The sequence below is a fragment of the Natrix helvetica genome (genome assembly GCF_964273705.1).
Source record: "Natrix helvetica genome assembly, chromosome: 2".
Lineage (NCBI taxonomy): Eukaryota > Metazoa > Chordata > Lepidosauria > Squamata > Natricidae > Natrix > Natrix helvetica.
The window spans coordinates 157,024,671-157,042,146 of record NC_138552.1 but is presented as its reverse complement, the minus strand read 5'-3'; the positions used below and the strand labels follow the sequence as shown (position 1 = coordinate 157,042,146).

The following is a 17,476-nucleotide window of genomic DNA, read 5'->3' as shown; positions in this document are numbered from 1 at the left end:
TAAATTCACTATCAGTCAATTGCCAAAGGCAACTTTACTCAGAACAGCTTTCATCCTGCGATGATACCCCTAAAACTATCACACATCAACATCTTCCTCTCCCAGATCCTTGGGAAGGACTCAGTCGGTAGATACTAAATCCTGTCTGAATCCTGTCTGACTGTGCGATGAACCTTAATAGCATGATTAATGATAATATTGTAAATGGTTTGATATTTAGCATGTGAACAAAAGATTTCATAATAGGATTCAGCTGGTTAAGAATTATGAATTTATAGATTTCATCATCTATCTTTATGTCTTTGAATATAGAGACAGAGATCTACTGATGGATGAACATAGCGATAGCATAGATAATGGCTATACAGCATATTGAATTACAAAATGCCATGTAGTTTTGTGAAAATGGTTCAGAAGAAACGTGCCTTTTTCTGCTACATTTTAAAGTATAATTTAACATAAGTAAAGTTAATAAAATAAAAAAACTTTTTTTAAAAAAAGTTTGAATAAATGTACATATTACATCTTATAATTTTAAAACTAAGTTGCTAACTATGTCATACAGTTTAAGATAGTTATATTTAGATTTTAATAAAAGTTTATCTTTTTTTTTAATCTTTTCCAAAATTAAATATTCTAGGCCAGTGATAGCTAACATTTTTGTTGTTGGGTCCCAAAATGTGAGGATGTGCATGCAGGCACAGTCCTCCCCCCCCCCATGCTTCCCTCCCCACGCACCTCCAAGCTGAGCTTGGTATTTCCTCTGGGGGGGGGTGGGGGAAGGCCGTTTTTGCCCTCCCCAGGTTCTGGATGCTTTCTGAAAACTGGGGAGGGTGAAAATGGCCTCCCCCGGCTCCCCGGAAGCTGAAACAGATTGTTTCCAAACTTCCAGTTGGCCCGTTGGACCTGTTTTTCGCCCTCCCCAGGCTCCAGAAGCTTTTCTGAAGCTTGGGGAGGGTGAAAATGGCCTCCCCCGGCCCTCCAAAAGGTCAAAAATCAGCTGGCCGATGCGCACATGCACGCTGGAGCTGACGGCTCGTGTGCCAGCAGATATGGCTCCATGTGCCACCTGTGGCAAGCGTGCCATAGGTTTGCCATCACAGTTCTAGGCAATCATGCAAAGTTTAACTAATAAATTAAAAGTCATACTGTCCTGTGTACAATAAATCTATTATCATTAGCAGTAATGTAAAACTACCATGTGTCCCCGGAAATAATCATGCCCTAGCATGATTTTCAGACACATTTAGTACCGCATTTCCCTGGAAATAAGACCTAACTGGAAAATAAGCCCTAATGTGTATTTTGGAGGAAAAATTAATATAAGACCCAATCTCATTTTCAGGGAAACACGGTAATACAGGTAGTTCTTGACCACTATTGTACCAGCAATTTCAATCCCTAATTGAAGCAGTTGTTAAGTGAGTCATGCCTAATTTTACATCATTTTTTGCGAATTATCTGGTTGTTATTGATTCAGACCATTCTTAAGTGAATTCAGTTTCCTCCATTGACATTGCTTGTTGGAAGCCAACTGGAAAGGATACCAATAGCAATCACATGGCCCTGGGATACTGCAACTATCATAAATACATGCCAATTGCCAATTTTTGATCAGGAGACCGTGGGGATGCTGTGATGGTTATAAGTGCAAGGATCAGTTGTAAGTCACTTTTTTCAGCATTTTTGTAACTTCAGTTACTAAGAGAATGAATTGTGAGTTGAGGCTACCTACATAAGACTTCCCCAATCTTTCTGGTTTTGTGGACTGGCAGGGAGGGGAGAGAAAATGGTTCTGTCACGCAAACTCACCTGTTACTTCTGCGGCCCGGTTGCAAAAGTCTCAAGGCCCAGTAGTGGCCCAGGATTTGGGGACCCCTGACCAACATAACTTTCCACTATGGAGTTTGTGCCTTCTCTGCTATCCTTAAGTTATCATTAATACAATGAGCAGGCTTTTTAAAAATCTTTTGAAGCACTTTTGAACACTTCCCTCTCAAAGCCTATTTTTCCTTATCAAATCATGCAATTTTTTCATGTTTCCAGTATACACATTGTGACAATTATCCATTGTTTAGTAATCATCTTGTAGGTATCTTCGGTAAAGATATTCCTTATGCGGTCATGTCAACTCTAGGTCATGGTGCTCATTTGCGTTTCCTGGAGGGAGGGAGCCAACATTTCCCAAAGACAATTTCCATGGTCATGTGGGCCAGTATGGCTATATGTCAGAGGCGCACAGAATGCTCTTACCTTCCCACCAAAGTGATATCTATTTACTTGCATTTGCATGCTTTCGAACTGCTAGAAGGACAGGAGTTGGAGCAGGAACAAGAGCTCGCCCCCTCATGCGATGCTCGGATCTCGAACCTTGGCTTTCAGCTTTCCAACTGACAAATTCAATGTCTTTAACTGCTGAGCCATCATGTGTTAAAATGATAAAAAGATAATTTAATAAACATTAGTTTATAAACTTTGAATTAAAATTCCTCTGCATATACTAGTAATTCTTACTACTTTGTTTATTTTATTATTGATTCTTTTTTAATATAATAAACTGAATGACGATTGCATTTCTTTCACTCACATACAATATATGGATAAATAGGAGTGATAGAAATGTAAGAGTTCAATTATGTGCAGTTTAAATTACAATGTATAATCAGTTCATTATTTATGGAAGGTCAACCATTAATATAGCATCATACTTTCTATATATAAAATAATGAACATAAAGACACTACTTTAGTTAGGATCTGCAGTAATGATAAAGTGTGTTAAATAATTTATTAAGTAATTTAAAATATTTAAATTTCTCAAAAAGCAAGCCAAGGATTTTTTAAAAAACAAACAAACATATAAAATTATATATTTTCATGCTGGATTTCTTCTGACTAAAAATCTATTAGTTCCTTGATAAAACCATTAGCTTACTACAACAAACAAGATATTAGTTTAGTTTTAATTTAGTTTACTTTATTGTCATTGCATATGGTACAACAAAATTAAATGCCGTCTTCAGTGTTGCATTATGATATACAATTATGCTATATTTTGTCTCATATGGTGAATTTTAAAGGGTAATATGAAAAGTGATCACTTAAATAACAGGAATTTCATTTAAGCCATAAAATGTATTATCCCCCCACCCCCAATGCATAAACAATCTACAGGGAAACTGTTTTAACATTCCAGGAAGAGGCCCAATTTAAAACTTTCCTTTGATATATAGTACATCCTGCAATAGAATTTTTGAATGTTTCCTAAAACAAAAGTTGCTACCAGACGAGATTGAACTTCCCTACATGTATTTATTAATCAGAAACATCACTAAAACAGTGGCACACAAATATTTAATATATGCAGTATTATAGTACATTGTAATAGAGTGAGGACTCAGTGTGATTTAGTGGCCATAAAAGCACTAAGGGTTTTTTTTCCCGCCAAGGGAGACCAAAAAAAGAGGAAGAGGAAAGGAGAATGGAATGGGATGGTTCGAAGTTCTTTTAGTTTTTTAAATGTCATGCTCTTAACGTTTTACTTGAGATTCCTCAGTTAAACATTTCTTCCTACCCAAATAATGTATAATTTAGATTTAGTGTAGAAAGCCAACAACCTTCAAATTCTCTTTATAAATTTACAGTGCTTCAACATTTACAAAATTTTTGAAAAACCCATTATAATCAGCAGATTTTTAAAACTGACTAAGAAATAAAAATTGATTCTCTGCTATATTCCAGGAAGGCACAGTGAGGCACAGCTGAAGTCTTATATATAAAATGGCATAGTTCTGACTGGTGATATGATGAACTGATTTCATATTTCAGAACAAGGATAATTTATTTTTTATATTTTTTATACTGCTGAATCTCAAATGACTTTCATCAGTATACAATAGTGTAAAACTATTCTCAGAGACAAAACATCAGAATAAACAAAAGCAATAATGCAAATAATTATTCATGTTTAATGTTTATTTAATAATTTATTAAACTTGTATGACACTTGACTTTCACCCAATTCTTGGCAATTCAGAACAATCCAATTAACAGAATAGTGATAGTTTTCATTCCCCAAATGCCTCTGGGACAATTCAATCTTCAGTGGATTCTGAAAGACCAGCAGTGAGGATGTTAGCCTGACATCCAGAGAGTAGCCATTCTATAAAGAGGGGCCCACAGCTGAAAACCATTGTTTGTGTCCCTCCCCACCTACATACAAATCTGAGAATAAGCAAAAGTCTTGGTGAGAATTATGTACTGTGCAGATAAATTGGATGTGCCATCCCCATAAAGAGGATGCTGTAAGTCCGTAAATGCTAAGTCATATAAATATTTATGGATTAAATCCAAGATTTTGAATTGCAGAGAGAAATGTAATAGGGTCCAGTGCAATGATTGTAAGACATGCCTTACGTGAGCATGATGAGTAATTTGTAAGTTAGTTTGCTGTATTTCGCACCAGTCATACTTTCCAAGTTGTGTAGAAAGGCAGGCATATGTAGACTGCACTGTAAGAGCTTAGGTAATGATGTTAAGTATAGTATACAAGTCACCACTGGGATAAACACATGAGCCATCATGGCTGGGGCCTTCTGTGTCAGGGTGGGGCTCAACTTTGTTCAACTGAAGCTGGGCAAAGCTGGGCTTGCTGGCCATAATGCACTTTGGAATAGCTATGAGATCAAGAGCTTTCCAATATGCAGATCTGCTCTTTCAAGAGAAGTATACTCTATTCAGAATTATTACTGAAGAAGTTTAAGATTTATCTGCACAGAGAACAACTTGTATCTTACTCTGGGGTTCAATTTCAACCAGACTCAAAAGCCTCCACTGGCTCAAGACTTCTGGTACATCCCACAACATCGGGGTGAGAAGTTTCTGATTCTGATACAGGTGAATAAATTATTGTAAGCAACACCAGGTTTAAAATCCAGGTTATTTATAATATTTGTTTTATTTATAGATCTAAGCAAGTAATTTTCACTAAAGCACAAATTTAACATATCTAATTCTTGAGCAGTATAGATTAAAAAACTTACAAAGTTACTATGCAATATTTAGATTAATGACTAAAGCATTGCTATTGTTTTCTGGGCCGTATAAATATTAAAGCAGATTAGGAACACCAATAAAGTAATTTTAAAAAAATAAAGTAGTAGAAATGTCATGAGAATTTGGCACTTTTAACATTTTTTAAAAATACATTTTAATTTGTAAAATTATATTTGGAGGTCAGTGAATATTGTGTACAGTTGCGAGCAGACTGCCAGTCTCCACTTTAGACATGGGCTGAATCTGAATCTAATGTTTTTCTCAGATTCTTCAAAATGTAAAGCCAGAAGAAATTAGCATAGAAATCTTTTAGGGAATTTAAGGGTTTACTACTATTAAAGGCCTATTATTGCACTACAATTGCTTTAAAACAAGTTGCAACTAAGATACAATAGAAATTTCAAATTAAATTTATGAAAGACAATATACTTTAACTATTAAACCTTTTCTGCGGTGTTGCCATATTTCATAGAATTATTTATAAATATTTTTATTATATTATTCATTATTAGGTTCAAGGTGCAGGTTTTCGGGGTTGGAAAGAAGTAACCTCCATATTTAATAAAGAGGATGAACAACAATTATTAACAGGATGTAGATCTCCAAAATCTAAAGGGTATGTATATAATGGAGTGTAAAATGATACTAAATGTAACAAGTTATCTTGTAGTAAGTTTACTCAAATTATTGAAGCTAGAATCAAGGCAATAAATCAGGAGAAAGTAACTAAGATTCCAGAAAATTAGACAATATACACTTAAATTCTGTACCGGTTTTGTTAACAAAACATTCTGTTTAAAAATTTGCATTGAATTGGAGCTGTGATTGTTATAGATGACATGGGGGGAAACTGGCATTATTCCCACTAATACAGCTAGAGTTGCCAATTCATAGAAATCCTAATCATCATCTTTCATCCAGTGATCAAACAATGTTAATCTACTCTGACCTAGACAATTAAATATCTTCCTTTTTCATATGATTTCCAATAAAACTATTTATTGTCTCCAGAACAAATATGAAACTTAAAGAAGATTTGAAATCAGAAAAGAAAGGTGGATTTTGGGACAGCTTGGTGATAAAACAGAACATCCATTCCAGGAAGCCCGATGAGATTGAAGGATGGGAACCTCCCCAGATTCCTGCCAGCGACCACCTCAATGATGCAGAAAATACTCTAAGTGACTCTTCATCTTGGTCAGGTTGGGAAGATGAAACCAAAGGCTCAACAAAGTACACAAACCTGGCAAGCTCAGGGAATAGTTCAAGGTGGAGTATTAAATCAGCCGGAAGGTTGGTCAGCATTAGGCGACAAAGCAAAGGTAACCTTACTGATAACTGGGAAGAACTAGAATGATATAAAGTGTTAGTTATGACAAAGTAGAGCATTTCGGCTTCAGTGTATTCCATGTTTTTCTGCAAGAATAGCCAGTCTGAATCTGGGATGGGTACATGCATTTCTAAACTACATCTAGAATATTATGAACCTATTCCACTAATGCTATCACCAACCCCAGAATACTTGGATCCATCCAGTCCAGAGGAAAAAGTGCAAGTTTTGTTCCGCATGTGTCTGCAAAAGATGTGGAATGTTCTAAATATTGTTTTAGGTTAAATGATTTATGTATGTACTTAAACCAAATCAAAACACTGCATCTTTTTACAGAACTGCATTATTCAAATTCTTTAATAGTTGACTCATTGGTTTCTTAGACCTACTATTTCCTCACTGAACAAAGTTTAACACCAACTTTGTGCCTATAATTTCCACATTCACACTGTCTTATCTTGAGTTGCTCTTTAAAAACTGAAATAATTATATACACTGGTTGAATATTGACTGCGTTAATGTAAGATTTAGATTTCTTGAACTTCAGGTAAATTTTTTGAATGCTTTCCCTGTTTTGTGAAAATGCTAGTTTATAGCTGATACCTCATTGTTCCGGCTTTATAATGGTTCTTAAGTTGGACATTTTGACCTGCCAAACTTCTGCATTTTTCTAAAATACCAAATCAAACATGAAGTGCAAGAACATCAATGTTTTTCTTCTGTTGCACACATGCCACAGATGCATATTTGCAACAAAATAAAAACTGTTTCTGCATGTTAATAATGCTTCTGCATATTGTGGTGTTGAACTATCACTCAACTAAAGCAGAAGTGCAATCATCCTGAATTATATATTGCAAATACAACTCGGATGTCAACCTAAGCACACATTCTATTCTTACAAAAGTAGTTGCATATAGTATGACTCCACTTTGTAGCAAAAATAGAAGCAAAAGCTCATCTGAGCAAATGTGAATAATATGGAAACTTTTCAGGTTGTTATTGCTACTCAGCTGAGTCATTGTATGTATTACCATCATTGCTGGTAATAACATTGCATTTTATGAGGTATTTCTAGGCTGTTGTATTATTTAGAAAACTAAGAAATTAAGCCTTTCATAAAGTCTGGCCTGTAAGAAATGTTATCACTCAGTTTATGCACAATCCTTTTATAGACTAATTGCTTTTCAATCTTTGTCCTTGTATCCTTTGTCCACATGATCCTCTTTATCTTTGCTGCTATGTAAGATTTAATTGGTTATGTTCTTTCTTTACATCTTCATGGAGACAAACATTCTGTCCTGGCTATCTACAAATACTTATTTTAATTTGCTGTTACACAATTTATTTGCTAGCTGCTGCTAACTTTAATACTAAAGAAGAAGAATTTTTCACAGTGCAAGGAGAACAGAAGAAATGTACTCTTAACCTTAATGTGGGGATTCTTTCCCCAACAGGATATTTTTATATATACATTTATTGAAAATTGTCCCATGTATGCGCTTAGCATGATAGAAGACACTGTACTTTTGTATGCATTTGTGCCCCCATGAGAGAAGAAAGAGATTCAATGAATTTGTTTGAACAACTTCCTTCAAATCAACAAGGAAACACATTAGATAAATGCTTTTTTTGCATTCTTCATTATAAGCATCTTTTCCAGTCTTCTGACTGCTCCATGTATGAAGTTCCCTCAAAGACTAGAGATTAAAACTTGTTAAAAGTTATTTTACACATATGTCCTTGTGAATGGAATCCAGTAATTTTGAATTGGAGAAGACAGTTAACAGTTAAATGAGAAGCTACCAAAGAGCCATTGCTCAGTTAACTACTAGTACTACTGATTTCAAAAATGAAGAAAATATTAAAAGTGCCTTGAATTATAACAGTTTGTTATAGAAATGTTTGGTTAGAGAAATTTACTGTTTTCTTCCTCATCCTTAGAAAACTTTGATTATTTTTTGATTTCAGGTTCTGCAAAATGAGTATCTAATTGAGGATGGTAGCATATATCTTGCCTCTTAGTTACCAATCCTTACTTGAAACCAATATTGAGCATGCATGCCACTGCTTATAGAATGGGCTGTTTAGCAATATAGAAACTAAAAATCTGTGTTCAAAATTTCTTTGTTAAGAATCAGGTTTTTTTACAAGACTGTTTTATAACTATGCAGAACATTTCAAGGTATAATTCCTCCCTCCAGGTAAAAGCTTCAAATTATATTTAAAAAATGAAATATCATACTACATAGACATAAATTAAGGCTACAATCCAGAGATATGTTATCTCTCAGTCATACCACAAGATTTTATATCCTTCGTCCACCATGTCAGTGCTGTCTTATGTCTTTGAGTATACAGAATTTTTCCTTGCTGCTCTATTGCATTTCGAGATGCCCTTATGCCAAGCAGTATCTTGTGATCAAGTGACTTGCATGGCAATTGTAAAATTGTGGTGGACTAGGCTGCCACAACCAGCCTGAATCTTGAAAGTGGGCTATTAACAAATCCTTTTGTGCTTTGCTTTTCTTTTTTCTATTGACAAGTTGTATTTCAAGCTAATGGCATCAGTCCTATGTTGAGGAATGATAGACATTTTTTTTTCTTTTCAAATACCAAATTGTAAAATTGTAGCCTAAACACAGTTGCTATGCAGGAATGGGATTTTATAGTACCATTATAGCTGAACTAAGAATTTAGAAAAATATTTCTTTGGGCAAATTAAAACAGAGTATCCAAACCACTGCAAGTAAAAGTATATTAAGACCCCTTTAAAATTCAGAGAAAATTATACAAATATGCATATTCTGTTAAAAGTGATTTACTGCCTATGTCTAGTGTGTGCCCTAATTTGTTTAAATTAATTGAAAGTAATTCCAGAATATAGCCATTTTCTTTATGCAAAGATCTCTTTGGTTTACAGTTTATGGAAGATAACCATACAAAAGAAGCAAACGTATGTTGGCATTGAGATGCGACATAAAAACAAATCCAGGAGTGAAACTTAAAAGAGTTAAATATGTATTCTTACTTACCATTTATCAAAAAAATTTTATACTGTGACAGATAGAAGTTCTGCCTTGCATATTATACCAGTCAAGTGCCTGTATTTCACCTTCATGTCATTTCTGTGATGTCCAGTTTAATTCCATATTCACACATTTGTCCTATATTTATATAGACAAAGATGGGTAGATTTACAAAACTAAATCCTATTGTAAAACAAATTCCACATCTGCATCCTATGTGTTGGCTTAAGCTGTTGCAGTATTAATAATGAGTTGTGATGATGAAGCTAATCTACCTGAGAAGCAGAACTGATATGGATGGTTGGGCCCCACTGTTACAAAAGCTGTTCTGTTCATTGGCTGAAATCGTGACTGGCAATCCTTTAATACAGCCGTCACAAAACCCACAGACACAAATCATTCCTCTCTGACCTGCACTGCAAATTATATATTGAGTGAAGGCTAGCCATAGAAACTCTAAAATGCTATCAATTGCTCTGCTAGATCCTTTTGTGTGCAGTAATGTGCAATATGGTCTATTTGGTCTTAATTCTGGATCCTGTGTGCTTTGGAAGTAGGAAAAAGGTCCAAAGATCAGGCCTAAAGTGAAAATTTGAGATGTATAAGGTATTGCCTAGTATATTAAAGCTATGGAACTTCTTTTATAAACATGCACAGAGTCTATCAAAAGTTGCACACTATTACATTGGTTTCTGTATGTTATCAAAATTCATGGGATATAAGTGTCCTTCACTTTGGCTGGTTTAGGTCCATGTTTTCCTAAAGCAGAACTACTTAATACTTAAAGGCAATTATTAAATTTTAATATAATTTATTGATGTGCTTTTGTAGATTTTTAAAATATAATTTTCTTTGTGAATATTTGCTTGACAACTTATTATTTGCATTTTTCATGTATCACTACTTTGATACGTGTCAGCCTTCCTTTAAACAATATATACCTATTTCTTTTTGTAACTATTTGATTTTAATTATATTAGTTTTGAAAACATTGCTTGAAAGTTGCACAAATGTAATGCCTCATATGTTGTTCATGTTGCCTTTTCACTACATCTATGCATAATTCTTGGCTTGAAATCAATGAAGGTGAAACACTTTATGTGACTTTAATTAGTCACTTAATGCTCATGTTTCCTTTTCTGTATTTTATTAGTTTTACTTAAAAATAGTATTTTCACAAATGAATAAAAACTTAATTAAAACCAAACTAATGAAAATTTTCATTTAATTCTATTGATTATATGTTCCAAAGACTGTAGAATATAGCAGAATATAGCTATTATTTACTGTACTTGTAAAGGATTTGCATGCATACGTTTGCCACAGTTGTGTAAATGCCATTGATTAATTTGCTTTGCTTTGCTTTGATTAGGAGAGTCAGCTTCCTAGGCCTTTAAGCATCTCAGCTTAAAGTTTTCTTCCAAAAATCAGTAAAAATCTGCTGCTTATTTTTTATATTTGTCTCCCACACTTTTAGGGCAAAAAGTCAGTAAAAACGCAATGCCTAATAAAACTAAATAGCCAACAAAATAACATAGAATAACATTAAAAAATCAAAAGCATAGTAAAAGTTATTACAAGAGTCAAATTTCTGGGGGGGGGGAGGCTTTTTTGAGGGATCCTATGAAAAATTTGCAAGAAAATAACCAAGCTGTTCTTTACTGAAATCTCTGTATACTTTCTGCACTGAAAATTTCAGGAAAGAAGACAACTGAGGGAAGATGGGTTTAAATTTAACACATATTTAAATTATTTACTAACTTTAAGTATATTTTAAAGCAATTTTCTCTATAATATTCAATTACTTTTGGACATGTTTTTCCAGAGCTTGCGTAAGGTCACCAAGAATGACCTTTGTAGCAGATTTATAGCAGTAGGCAGGCTGATAAAGCAGCATATTATTCTAGCAATGTCACACTAGGCAAAAGCTTTCTATCATATTTATCCCACAACTCTCTTTTAGCAAAGGCCCTTTTTGATATTAATTACATATTCATCTTAACAGTTTCTACCCATTTTATTGGCTCCTGTAGCTAGCCCCAAAGGAATTGGTGATTACATAGACTCCTAATGCTCTAGTATTTGCTTGTTTACTAACCAGATTTTGCGACACATGAGGCACAGTTTAAAATGACAAAGCAACAATTTGACCATTGCAATTGCAATTTGAAATTCTAAACAAATTATGACAATCAAGCAAAAATCAATAGCCTTAATAAGCAATCTAGGCACTTCCAAATAGAGGCTCCTAATGCTGATGATAAATAGCATCATGCAGCTATTCTATCTTTTCCTAAACATATATTTTCCTGTAAAGAAAAAAGATAAAGCAGTGAGAAAACTCAAAAAGATTTACACATGGAAAATAGTGTTGTTTTGACCTCTAAAACGGGGGTGTCAAACTCAGGGCCCGAGGGCCAGATGCATCACACACTGGCCATGTCCGTCCCTGTTTTAGCGAAAGGGGGGGGCTCACAATACATCATGTGACAATGTGACAACACCACTTTGACACCCCTGTTCTAAAATATTGTGAAAAATCACAGAAAATCTTCATTTAAAAGCATCAAAATCTCCGATTGTTTTAAGTCCAATAAATAAGTTTACGTACTGTGAATTGTGCAGTCAACTATTGTAATGACCTTGGGAGTCTGGGCAAAAGGAGGCTGCAAAGGAACAGTCAAATTTAAGACAGCATAGCCCAGAACTGGATAGCGATTGGGGCAAGAGGCTCAGAAAGGATCCTCTCCAGTTTCTCAAGCTGCAAAGGAGATGGGTGGAAAGGATTCTACTTTCAGACTTGCAAAATTCTTTCAATGTGGCTTTACGTTACATTAAAGTAGGATTAGCTCAACCGGTTATGATTCCTGTCTGGTTTATCCATACTGGACAACACTTGCAGAACCACAACAGAAACTTTTGTCACAAAAACCTGTTAATTATAAATTTATATTAACTACAACTAGTTTAGAGTTGAGTCACTCACTTGAGTATTTCCAATGTGAAGCATCAAACACATTCACCATTGAATCACATTCGTCATTGCCTTATTTCAGAGTATTTTTAGAATTTCTTAGGTAGGATGAGCTTAGGATTCTTTGGTGATCTCCCATCCATATACTAAGCATGACAGTTGCTGCTTAGGGGGTATTGCAGCAAGGTCCTATCAAATCAGTTAGGTACTATCACAAGTAGGCAGTGCCAAAACTATAATTAAATTATATCATGGTTTAGTTAACTTTATATAGCTGCTTTTTATTGCAGTTTTAGAGCAAGACCTTATTCCAGAATATAGATAAATGTATGAATAAGGAGTGGCTGGTATGCTATTGCATGCACACACACTTTTCAGAGTTTACTTGGGTGATGCCAATGGGATTTGGTTTTTTTTCCCCGATCTGAAGCAAAATATGAAAATTTGCTGCATGTGTAGAAATTGCTTTGAAATTAACAGGACATGAGCCATGACTAACCTTCAGTTTTTATTTCAATTAGTATACTCTAGACATAACCACTCCAATATGTTTTCCCTAAACTTCATAACATAATTTATTGGAAAAGATCAATAGAAAAGTTTCATAATGGAACTTTGGAATATGTGTGTGCTGTGGTTGTAATGCCTTTTTTTTAAAAAAAAAAATGGGTGAACCATTTTCTGAGAAATGGTTCCAATCACTTCGCACTATTGTGAGTGTACTTTTTAAAAGCTGCCTGTCGTGGCAAAATGTAATTAAATGGAGGCAAGTGGCATATTTCATAATGAAGCATCCAGGGAAAATTCACATAAGAAAACAATGGCTATGTAAATACATAATAGTGAAACAATGTTGGTAAATATTACTTCTTTGTTTTCTGTTTTCCATAAATAATCATAAAACATATTTAAACAAAGACATTCAAAATGTTCTTCAATATCTTTATTTGCAGACACTGTTGCTCAAAAACCTTGTTTTTCTTTTCTTTCCCCACCTTTTCCCTGTAGTGAATTCTGTTTAAAAAATAAACAGAAGCCTCACAACAATAAATTGGCAACGAAGCATGATAGCAACAAACTAAAGGAAAAGAAATCAGGCTTTACTTCCTGTTAGGAAATAAACTATTGTCTCAGAAGATCTATGGGTTGACTTCCTTCAAAATGAAGAAGGCCCATAAAAACATCAAATTTGTATTATTTTTGTACTACCGGTAGCATAACTGACTTAGCTTAAATGAAAACATTTTTGATATAACTTCATTTAAATATATACACATTCATATTTTTAGGCTCTCTGGCATTATCAAGCAGGGCATCTTTTCGTAAATTTTAGTTCCTTCTATCTCTAGCTGTATCTTGGATTCTGGCCAGGCTCGGTATTAGGTGGTGTATAATCATTTTCTTTCATAGTGGACATTTTTTATGAGAGTGCCCTTGAGTCTTAAAAAGGTGACAGAAGACATTGTTCTGCTAAGTCAGGAAAAAGGTTGTTAAACATTCCCTTTTCCTAAGTGTGGCCAATCAGATGCTTACATGGATTTTTAACACAATAGTCTGCTTCACTAACTCCAGCTACTCAACCAAACAATCCTCAATATTTCCACTATTACAGTCCATTATAAGCTTATTTAATATTTATCAATTTGTAAATCTGCCCATCTCAAAATTGCAACTTTGGGCAGTGAATATGGCATTGGAAACCAATCATCAATAATACAATAATGTCATTTCATCCAAGAGCAATCTAACATAAACTATAGAACCACAGGCATGTGAAGGGGGGGAAAAAAACACCCTGCTTTGACAAGCTCACCAACCTGCACATCCCATGCCAGGGGAGCTTCTGAATCTTCAAGAATTTACCAAACGCCAGCAGAGTTAGAGCCAAATGAATCTCAGTGGATATATGATATTCCAAAGGGAAATCGCTGTGCCCAAAATATCTCACTTTTTGCATCTCACTAGTTGGCAGAGTCTAATAGATGGGATCTGGAACATCCCCAGTGTATTGTATAGTGTAGTGAACCAGGCAAAAACAATTATAAAAAGGCTCCATATTTAACCTGGCTTCATGCCATGCAGGGTTTGATAGTGACCAACACCTGGATTGGACCCAGATGTCGACTGGAATCAGCACCCCTGACTGGTCCAGAGAATATCATGATTGTTGGTATTGAGAGCTACTGAGAAATCACAGAAAACAAAGAAGAACGTAATGTGCCATGCCACCTCCACTTGCCCAGATTTTTCCACCATTCCAATAAGTGCTGTTTTGTCCCATATCCTGTCCTGAAGCCTGTCTGAAAGGGGTCTGAAAATATGCTGATATGAATCAGCATAGCAAAATTCAAGGAGCATGGTGAACTGCCATTTGAGATTACATTTTCAATCTCTCTTATTTTATGTAAAAGGGATATGGTAACCCAATGGAGGAGGGGAGGGGAAGATGCCCAGAGTCACTTCATTGGTGAGGTGGGTGACATACATTTAATAAATAAATACATAAAAATAAAAAGCTTTGTTGCATTTTTTTTAGCAGGCTTGGTGTTACCGCCATCTTTGGTCTGAATAACCCCCTTCCCAAATTAGGAGCACAAAACTAGCTATGCTCACTATCCACAGAGTAAAGGCTGCAGGTTTAATCTCTGTCTACCACAGCAGGGATAGAAAATGGATTGTCAATTGGTGTCCTCTTTCCAGATCCATTTTTGAAAAGTTCTGATAAACCCCAAATGTAGGGGAAAATGTTAGTTCTCAGTGATGCATTTTTTCCAAGTTATTTCATTAAAATAAGAATTAAAAAGATACATAAACTCTCTGTCTTTCTGACAGTAATCATCTAACGTTCATTGTAACTCTCAGAGCTGATTTTCAAACAAAAAACCCCCGAAACCTCCACTTCTCCGGCTCTCCTTAATTAAGGGATAATGGGGTGATGTGCCTTTCATCTTGATTTTAAACTGTATTCAACCAAGTAGCTGTATTGCAAGGAATTAATTTCAGGCAGGAATAAACAGGAATGCAATGCCAACAGTCAGACAAGCCAAGACTGACTAAAATAGGAAAGATCAAGAGGCATGGAAGTTTTTTTTTGACAACAAGTCTTCCGGGATACAGAAATGCAGGGAGGGGCTATCCAATTAATGATGCAGGTTTTTTTTTTTAACCAAATAAGCCCCTGAAGTTTTAGAAGCCACTTGAACCAAGAAACTGCTTAAACCACTTACCTTTGCTGAAGTTGACACATGGAGACATTTTCATAACAAAATATAAATTTGTGCTTTGTGGCAAGCCCTAAAAGCTTTGTCTTTTTGTTGGAGCTCTCCAATAGTGATTTCATGCCATTAGCACAGTATTTTCACCCTTTTCTTCAAGGGCATCTCTAGCAATTCTCATAGCTTATGCCGCAGAACTAGACTTGTCACTTTAAAATATATACATGCAAGGCAACTCAGTTCAAGCAACTACAGTAACTTTTGTTAAGGCTGCCAAGCCGAGAATGCCTTTCCCATAGAGATTACAATTTATATAAAATAAACCATGATGTAGCTGAATGGTTGCAACTGTCAAGTTTTGGTTCTTGACCAAGTTTACTTTTCCTTTCCTTCTAAGGGCAAAGTAACCCAAAATGTGTGTATGTATGTGTGTGTGTGTCTGTCTGTCTGTCTCTATATATTTAATATAGCTGCCACCTCACAGATGTCAAAATGGGTAGCACACATGCAAATAAACTACCCAAACCAACCATGAAAACACAAAGTAGATTTTTAAAACTTACAGAAATAACCCATCTCTTAAACCTGGCAAACATTTGTAACTCTTATGTGATTGTATTTGAATGTCCTCAGCTGTGGGAGGAATTGGGGAGACATCCCATAATAGTAAGGTCTCCTATGTTCAGATTATAGCCTTATTGCACAAAAAGGATGCGTCTTCATCAGCACAATTTACTGTGCACAATTTACCATGCACTTACAAAAAGGAGAAACAAAAGTTGACATACCACCACCATTTATGCTATGGTTTTTGCAATGAGACAACTTTGAAAGGTTTTGCTGAACGGTTTTGCTGAAAAACAGACTTTCAAATTTCATGCTAACCAATTGGTAAGCACATTGCACAACCATGTAATGATGTACATAATGTAAAATCTAAGAAAGGATGGATGCAGCATGAAGTCCATGTTTTTCACTGGAATACAAATTGGTGGCAAATGATATTCCAGCAAAAGATCTTTTGTCAGATGAAAATCAACATATGTGAATTTTTGCCGACATAATGCAAGTTTTCGGTAGATTTGGTTAGATTTTTTTTCCTACTGAAAAAGTTTATTAAAATTTGGTCCTACCTCAAATATAGGCTTATTTCTATTTTTTGAAACTTCTTTCATGAGGAAATGTGAATTTTGTGCAAAATTATATAAAATATATTATAAATGTTGCATCTTTAAGGCTTATTATAGACATCTGCAATTCTGCATGCAACATTTATAAAGACATCTGATCAGGATAATCTAAGTAAAGAGCAAATTACAGTTTACCCTAAAGATAGCTTACCCTAACAAACTTACTCTTCTGATTTTATTTAAATTCTGTATGTAATTTTGGGGGGAGGGCATAGGGCATGGGTGTGTATGTTAATCAGGGCAGAAGTGCTTGAGAAACTCCATTTCTGATCTCTCCAACCTCAATCCAATTTTAGATGAGCTATTGGAGATTATGAGAAGGAGGAAGATTGATCATTTGGGTAATTCCTGGTTACTTCTAGCAATTGTATCCCACAAAGAATCAAAAATTATTTCATAGCAGAAAGAAGAGCAACATTTATTCAATCTTTAAGAAACCATTTTTTCCTTAAAATTTGACATGGTGTTATCTGCTATCCTATAGGGCTACTATAGCAATATATTAATGTGAACTGCTATGAAAATACTGGAAACATTAATTACACCTGATCATGAAAACTTGTGGTAGGCTTTCCCCATAGCTTATATCAACACAAATGTAGGTGTATAGCATTAGAATTCATGTTTATAAGTAGGAAATGCTAATATCAGGAGTATGTAATGCGTTAACATAAAGAACTCCAC

General features: G+C 34.9%; 1 protein-coding gene across 1 annotated transcript in view; it reads left to right on the top strand.

Moving 5' to 3' along the window:
- The window catches only part of TDRP (testis development related protein), a 31,734-nt gene extending 21,104 nt beyond the window's left edge, over window positions 1-10,630 (top strand). The window contains exons 4-5 of the mRNA XM_081943617.1: window positions 5,567-5,670; window positions 6,066-10,630. Of these exons, the coding sequence (XP_081799743.1) occupies window positions 5,567-5,670; window positions 6,066-6,411 (450 nt within the window). The 3' untranslated portion in view covers window positions 6,412-10,630. The remainder of the gene's footprint in view (window positions 1-5,566; window positions 5,671-6,065) is intronic.
- The last annotated feature ends 6,846 nt before the right edge of the window (window positions 10,631-17,476 follow it).